Source organism: Strix aluco, chromosome 19 (assembly GCF_031877795.1).
Source record: "Strix aluco isolate bStrAlu1 chromosome 19, bStrAlu1.hap1, whole genome shotgun sequence".
Classification (NCBI taxonomy): domain Eukaryota; kingdom Metazoa; phylum Chordata; class Aves; order Strigiformes; family Strigidae; genus Strix; species Strix aluco.
Genome location: NC_133949.1, coordinates 8,429,167 through 8,437,387, shown reverse-complemented (window position 1 = coordinate 8,437,387; position 8,221 = coordinate 8,429,167). Strand labels below are relative to the sequence as shown.

The window sequence follows — 8,221 nt, the reverse complement described above, 5'->3', positions numbered from 1 at the left end:
GTTGTAAGTTATAGCTCTGGGTGCTGCACAAAGATGGTGTGTCCTAGAGATGTGCTTAGGGCAGCCACCTTTTAGTGTGAAGCTACAAAGATCTTGTTCCCATGCACTAGTGAATTTGTACAGATGGCGTATAGCAGCACATGTCTCCAGTGCTGAGCTGTACTGTGCACAGTGCAGGCAGGGCCAGGAATGGTCATTGCAACTTTATGATCACTGATGCTGCCCGTTTGATTATCTGGTATGGCTCTCCTGAATGAATTCTTTGAGTTGGAATATATCCATACACACACACATGCTTCTGTAGGGGGAGAAAGTCCTCTCATAATATCAAAAATGTCTAGTAGTAAAAGCTCTACCACATCCTCTGGCAAATTGTTACAATGGTTAATTATCATCATCATTAAAGGAGTGCACTCTTGTTATTTTATCTGTCAGATAGTGGCTCATATACTTTTTCCTTGCTAGGCTGCAAAGGATGTGTGCTATCCAGTTTGTCATGTGGACAAAAAACAAACAAACAAAAGGATTGGCTTTGCCTAAGGGTGCTTGATCCTGTCCTAAGGCGGGACTGGGAGAAGGGTGCTGCGTGGGGAAACCTGCCCTCTGGCACAGCAGTTTCTCTCTCTGCCTCTCTCATAAAGAGTTTCAGAGATAACTAAGTCAGGCCTGATCAGCTACCAGTCCCTCTTTGATGCCAAGCAAATTATTTCTTTAAGTCTGCAGTAGTCAAATATTTCCCAATCCATCTTTGAACCAACTTGTCACTGGTTTTGGTGAACTGTAGACACAATGTCCTAAGAGGTAGCAATGATAAATAGGGTAATGTAATCTCCCTGCTTACTTTTTCTTTATAATTTGTACAGCATAGTAGTTGCCCTTCTGGCCACAGTGTTGCTTGGGAAGCTCAGGATTAGTTTGGTCCCATATCAGGATCACTGCATTCCCCATCCCCACTTCCCCAGTCTGTGAGCACGGGTTACAGATGCTGATTCAGGCTGCACGGGTGTAGGGGTGCTCCTGGTAGCCCTTCCCTGGTCACATACAACAGGCTGAAATGTGGAGAGCAATTCCAACTGCGTGAATGTAGAAAATAATATTGTCAGAGCTGTTCTTACTATAGCATTAATGCTTGTCTGTCTTTAAAAAGTAAGCTGTATAGCAACTTGCTTCTGAGCATGTGGTTAATGAAGAGTTAAGGCAGTGTATTCAAAGAGTAACTGTGGTTTGTTTGTGAATATATGTATTTTTTTCTTTTAATCAGCTCCTGCTAGAAGTTCAATCTGTTCAACTCTGCCATTGATTTTTCTTGTGCTGTGTTAAGCATTAGGAAAAATGCCATTTCCCCTTGCTGTGATTACAATCAGTGGCCATAATGGCCCAGAGACCAACATGGGCCTGATGCTAATTTGGTGCTTGGCAGACCAGCACAGCCACAAACGTCCCAAGAAATTAATTTAGCCTTTTATCCAGCAACTCCCAATCTGTACAGTAGTGATTAACAGAACCGCCTTCCCTCAGAGGACTTTTTGCAAGGATAAATATATCAGAGTTGGAGGTGTTAGGACACAAAAACCAAGATAAATACACCCAGAGAGACCCGGAGAAGTGTTGCATGGGAATGTTTGGCATCAAGTAACCTTGAGTATGTCCTCATCAGCGATGCAAAAAGCTGTATGAAGCAGAGGACTTGGCGCTGTGGACATTTCTCAGTGTTTACAAGACTTAGCCTTTGCTACAATATTGGTATCTGCATATCTGCAGTGTAATCTGTGGGTGGGCGGAAAAAAATTGGTTGCAATTTACATATCTTGTTTTTGTTAGGATACAAAAAACAAGTTCAGAAACCAGAACTGTCACATCTCTGTCAGAAAGAGCCCAGGTCCTCTCCTACAGCCAAGGCTCACGCAGAGTAAAGCCTCCCTTTGCAAACAGATAGTTGCATTTAAATGGGTAGTTGTTCCCATCATAGAAAGGTTAAAAAAAAAAGTCCCTAACCACTTTCTCTTCTAATAGTTTGAATTGTCACAAGAGGTGACACCAAATACAGCCGCTTCTGGAGGAGGCAGATGCCCAGGAGGTGCTGGGGGGTTGCAGGGAGGGGGGCCAGGGAGTCCTTGCTGTCTTAGATCAGCCAACTTGACTTCCTTGAACAGTAAGGAAATTTATGAGGAAGTGAGGCAAGTTGCAAATAACAGATTTTAATTTATGCTCTTAAGCCCTGCAGAATCCTCTCTGTGGCTTGTTCCCCCTCGCGCAGTCTGCTGCAGCCTCCGAGTGCCCCAGCTCAGCTGAGGGAAAGCTGTGATCCATGTACCTGCATTGCATTAAAACTGCTGCAGGAATCGGAGGGCTCTTCCTGCAGGAAGAGTCTGCCATGTCCAGGTAGTGCCTCGTTCCGCAATGCAACGCAAGCTGCTCAGAGCTGACATTGCTTGAAGGCTTACCTAGGCTGCTTGAGGAATTAAATGCCTCACCACGAAGGCAGGACATGCCCCTGTATTTGGTTAGTGTGGCTGGGAATGCAGAGTAGCGACCAAGTGCATCCTAGAGACAAATCTCAGACCTCTGAGGCAGCAGCTGTGCTTGCTGAAGCAGTCTAGCCACTACCTGCAGAAGAGTCAGTCCCATCACACGCAAGGAAACTGTCAGATTTGGCTTTAGTTAATGGAGGCCCTTTTTGCCCCTCCACCTTGCAGAAGACAACCAGAAGCAGGGTCTTTATGCACAGTCTTGTTTTTTAAGAGACCTGCAAACATAGAAAAAGTTGAGATGGCAGGAAAGAAAAACAGATGCCCTAATTTCAGGATGCAGATTGCTTCAACTTGCTCTGAACTCTGTAAATACAGGACACCTGACATCATATTCATTTACAGTATGTTTATTTCTCAGTGCATTACATGAAACGTCTTTGGTATTTGTGGGTTCTTGAATACTGTTCCCACTCTGCTCTGTAAGAAAATGCTGAATACAAAACATTCCATATACAGTAACAAACCCCATAGCAAATAAAGAGAAATAGATATTTTGAACAATAACATAGCAATATGAAAACAGATAAGTAACCATGCAAGAAGTGGAACAAACAGGTTGTGTTTACAACAAACATTAGAGCTTGCCATAAATGAGTTCATCATGTCAGATGAGATTTATTCTTGCTCTAAGTTAAGAAATTACACGATTGCAAGATACTGCATATGGCTGCCCCATAAAATGCTGCATGGTTGTAAAGCTTATTACAATGAGAGAAGCTGGGACCATTTGCACACATATGAAACACACTGATATAAATAAAAAAATACTGTGTAAAATAACTAGTGAAAAAGTTAACGTTTCCTTCTATGGATGGGAATGTGCTTTGTGAACAGTTATAGCACCTTTGAGTTGCTTGGTTTCAACGCAATTACAGAAATTGTGAGTAGTTTAAACCCCTATACCACCAAACACCAGAATGGAATGTAATCTCAAATAAGACAGAAGCTGTAAACGTGCAGGAGAATGGATTTCCAATAAATTGTATCGAGAAGTAATTCCAGAAGCTGATTGTCTTTTAGAAGCCTTTGTCACAGTGGTCAGGTTCCCACATTAAAATAGTTCATTGAAGAGATTGGGAGCGAACCCCAATCCCAGAGCCAAACTCTCAGAAAGCTGCTTGTGAGCCATCTGCTCTGCTCCACTGAAAGCAGCACCAGTCCGTGCTAGCTGAAGATCTGGATCTGTTTTTTGTCCTGTTCCCTTGAAAGTTGATGCCAAAATTACTGTGAAGTTTGGTGGGAGCAGGTGAGGGCTCTTCTCTTTAGTTTACTCCTATTTCCCTGGGTTGCTATCAATTCTTTACAGTAAGTGCAAATTAGATACTCTGGAGAGAAGTATCTCTGCCTCCCAGGAGTACCAGATTGCTGGTGAACATCAGGGTGCACGAATTGCAAAGATTTTTGGTTGTGCAATGTGCTGCTGCTGCTTCTGGTTAGCTCAAGGCAAGGAAAATGCATTACTACTACCAGAACCAATCCAAGTCAAAAACACATTGGAGCTCAAAGAAACATTAAGAATTTAAAAAAAAAGTCTTAGGAAAAAGAAAGAAAAGGTTAAGAACACACTATGGTATTGCACAGTATGCATGTAAGATAAAGCACTAAACATTTCAATTAAAATCTATTTCTAAATGAGCACACATTCAAAATAAATCCACTCTAAGTTACATAGACATGGCAAGATGCATTATATGCCCTGGCTAAAATGAGCCTTAATATCCTGCCTAAGATGGAAAATGTGGTTGGAGTGGTTTGCTTAGTCATGAATATCATTAATGTCAGTGTGTGAGGCTATGTTCACCTTTAAAACATAATTAAACTGGGACTGCACAGCAGTGTGGTCCAACCCTTGTGTAAGTAGAGAGGAATGAAACCCCAGCTGAGAGAGAAAGTCCATTTGGTATAATCCTACTGTCACCCAAATTAAAGATACAGTACCGCATAAGAGAGTGATGTAGCTAAGTAAAGCAAGAAGTGTGGGAAGAAAAAAATTACATAGCTCATACAGAAACCTGGAAAAGTCAATAATTAAAATGGTTGCAACCCAAACCTAACCAGTCTTCTGACAATTGACTTGGCAGGATTTGTTGCAAACAATTGCCATTAAATTTCCTTTCATTGTGCCAGTAATTTGTTTTAAATAATTTAAAATCCAAAATCCTAGTCAATATAAATTACTTGAAGAGAGCAATCATCAAGCTAATGCAATAGCTTTGAATTCAGGAAGACAAACGCGGAGGAAGAAAAATTTCTCTTTCAATTCAGTGTGAAGGCTCCAAAATGTCAAGGAAGTGAAAATAGCCTCATTGTATTCCCTCTTCCCCAAATTCAACCCTGTAGCTACAGGACCAGTGAAACTAAATTTTGCTGTTTCCCTTTTTAAAGATTGCTTTGGTTTAGTTTAGTTCCTGAAACTGCCATGAGGAAACTTTCTTAATGTGGCAAGCGACTACAGCTAGCACCAGCTTGCCCAGTGTACACATTTAGACCGAACTGGGATTTCTCCCCAGTCTTCAGGGCCTGATTTTCCAGCACCTACTGGTAGGCATAAGGGGTTCTCTCCTGGAAGCCACCAGCTATGTCTTGTAATGTCCATGTGATCAGGACCAAGATGGGCCCTATTCAACAAAGAGGTAATCAAGTACTTCTCAATTCCTACATGGTAATAAGTCTGTAAATGGGGAAACATGTTTTTTTGAGTGTTTAGTTCTTAAACGGAAAGATTATGCCAAGAATATATCAGTGGCTGCACCATGCTTAGCTGTCCATGAACAGAGAGCTAATTGCCCTCATGGTAGTGAAGGGAGGGACGTGGGCTGCTGTACAGCACTTCAGTCATTCGCCAAGTGTTGGAAAGTTGAGCTATCTGTATTTGTGACTGATGGAGGCTGAGAGCCGGTTGCCAGCCTTCTTTAAGATACTGATTTAATTCGGGATCATTTATATACATCCTGTCATTAGAGTTAGCACTGGATTTAGAGTTGGTGTTGGATTTGAAACGAAGATGCATTCAAAGGTACTGTATTTCATTCTCCGAAAAGGATTATGAATACAGTTTGACTGCTTGAAGTCAGTAACCTACTTGACATGGGCAGTTTTACTTGTTTTCTTGTCTTCTGACTATATCACACTCCAGCTGCAATTCGGAGCACAGGCAGGCAAAGTAATGCTGGAGCCTGAAGCATCAGCTCTTGGCAAAACGCTGCGTTCACTTCAGATGTTGGAGTCTTGGGGAAAGACAGCACCTGATCATACTCCACAGATGTTTGTAACGCTTTGGGCTTGTTTCTTTGAAATGTCCAAAGGAAAACTTGAGCATACAGAAGTACAACCTGATCCACGTGGGTTGACTGCTCATGAGCTCCACCACTAGCATTAGCCAAGCATCATGAGGAGGATTCAAAAGCAGGGCAAGTAAATGCATTTGCTGCAGCCTCCAAGCCAGCTTAAACCAAGGCTGCTTATTATTTAGCTGTACAGCAGTAAAAAGCTTCTGTATGAGGGCAAGTTTCTCTGATGCTTGCTCAGCATCAGTTTACACCATTTTACTTGTTTTGAGAGGAATGGTTGGATTTCTAAAGAACAGGGCCAAATGAAGACAACAGTGAATTCAGTCATCCTGAAGTAGCCTGTAATCTGTTCATTTCTGAAAATATAATGCCCTTCAGAGGAAAGATTTGGATGTTCCAATGTCTCTGTAGGTCTACCATGTTTACAATGTATACAGATAGCTGTATCTTGCACTAGGAAACAGATAGAATGTGACCAATTTACCTGACTTATGCCATAAAATGACAAACACAAACTCAGTTTGCTCACTTTCATCCTGGGCTGAATTTTAAAATTGTCAGATCAGGGGGGAGGGAAGAATTTTTTTTTCTTTAAAATAAAGTACCATCAGTTCTGTTGCTTAGTCTCACCCTTTCTAACAAAAATCACTGTCTACATGAATGACATCAACTTGTCCCATTTGGTTTGCACAGCAGGTGTAGTGAGTCATTTGTCACTGAAGGGCAGGTTCAACTTCTTAACCCTGGAGCTGGGACTTCCCCCAAAATGAGACGTTATTGCAAAAAGTAAAATGACTTTGTATTTAACTCCCAGTGCAAGATACGCTCTTGACAAGACTCTAATTCCTTAGGTAGTGGTTAGCTACTACACTGTCTCCAGATTCAAATGGCAAGGATTTACTCACAAAACAAAAACAAAACAGTGTAAAAACATTTTTCCTTATTGATGTAGGATTAAGAAACTATTGCAAAATATCCTTTTCCATGAATAGTTATTGCTACTACTTAAATTAATTATCTCCGGATGTATGCACAAGCTGAATGCAATATGGGAAAATTCTTGCACAATTCCATCATATCTCTTACAAACTGCTCTATATTTTCATAGTAACACATAGAATCTCACTGAATATAGATAGAAAGTCAATGTTGCCATGAACATTTGCATCAAAAGTCCTTGCTTAACCAACCATGAATAGAAATAATGCCACTCACATACAGTTAGCAACATGAAAAGCCAAGATTTTGATGCTAAATTCCAAGAGTGACCTGAATTGTCAGAGTAACAGTTTTAAATGTTCTTTGAATTTTCCAATTTGTTCTTTGCTTAAAAGAAATCCTTGCAGATGAGAATGCTTTAATGGCATATGAAAGTGGCATCTTCACCTGGAAGTCAGCATGACACCACCACGTGAAATAAAAGCAGATGTCATCAACTATGCCAATGGACAAGGCTAAGGCTTGGCTCTGAGTCTAGATGGGACTGATTGTCTCAGCTAGTTAAGCAGTGCTTTAACTGAGTAACTTTGAAGGGCAGTGAGGAAACAAGGGGAGGATTAAACTCTTGAGACACCGTCAGGAGGTGTCATTTCTGTAGACAGCTTCTGAGGATACCTGCCATCTGGTATTCCAAAGGCAAAACAACAAAATCAAGAAAAATGTTCATAAGACCCTCTCTGAGCTATGGATAAGACATTCCCTGCCATAAGGGCACAGTATTGGCCAGGTAAGGAAACCCAACTGCCAACACTGCAGCCTCCTACCCACTTCATTTGCACTCTGCAATTAAGCACTGGGATACTGTATCTTTAACTGGTGAAAGGCATGGAGAACACACAGAACGTTCCTACTTCATCCGATTGCTTCTCCTTTTGGCTTCACTGTCATCCAGCAGTGAAGAGAGGATCTGGTAGGCCTGTGGCTGCTGGGGTCCTCCACGTTTGATCTTGATGCTGGTTCGCAGAGGGGAGCCCGGGATCACATCTTGTCCAGAGCCTGGCTCAATGGAAGATAAAGAGTCTGTAAGGAGAGAAAGTCACGGGAGAGCGCTATTTAAAAGGGGAGGCTAAGGAAAGAGGTAAATGGGCCCTTCTCAGTGATACCTCTTCTGGAAGAAGTGTCATCCCTCGTGTTGTCTTTCCATCCAGCAAGCAACTGTGGCACTTACACATTTGCTGCCGTCACACTACTCCTATATTAGGTCTTTTCCCTCTGCGCTGTCTAAACTCTTTGGGGTAGGTACTCTTACTGCATGTGGCTCAGCAGGTCCTGTTCCCATTTGTAATTCCATTTATAAAGCGCTGTTCTTTTATTGATTATAAATTTCCTTGGGCTATAGCTGCTACTCAGCATTGCCCACAGATTCCTGTTATTGAAGGATGAGGCCAAGTGGTCACTGGG

The 8,221-nt window shown here is 41.8% G+C and overlaps 1 protein-coding gene across 9 annotated transcripts in view; it reads right to left on the bottom strand.

Moving 5' to 3' along the window:
- Positions 1-2,862: 2,862 nt before the first annotated feature.
- The window catches only part of COL26A1 (collagen type XXVI alpha 1 chain), a 193,570-nt gene continuing 188,211 nt past the window's right edge, over positions 2,863-8,221 (bottom strand). For 8 of the 9 annotated variants that reach the window (XM_074845325.1, XM_074845316.1, XM_074845321.1 and 5 more), the window contains one exon: positions 2,863-7,840. In XM_074845325.1, the coding sequence (XP_074701426.1) occupies positions 7,668-7,840 (173 nt within the window). In that variant the 3' untranslated portion in view covers positions 2,863-7,667. The remainder of the gene's footprint in view (positions 7,841-8,221) is intronic. The other variant, XM_074845319.1, reaches the window with a different exon arrangement.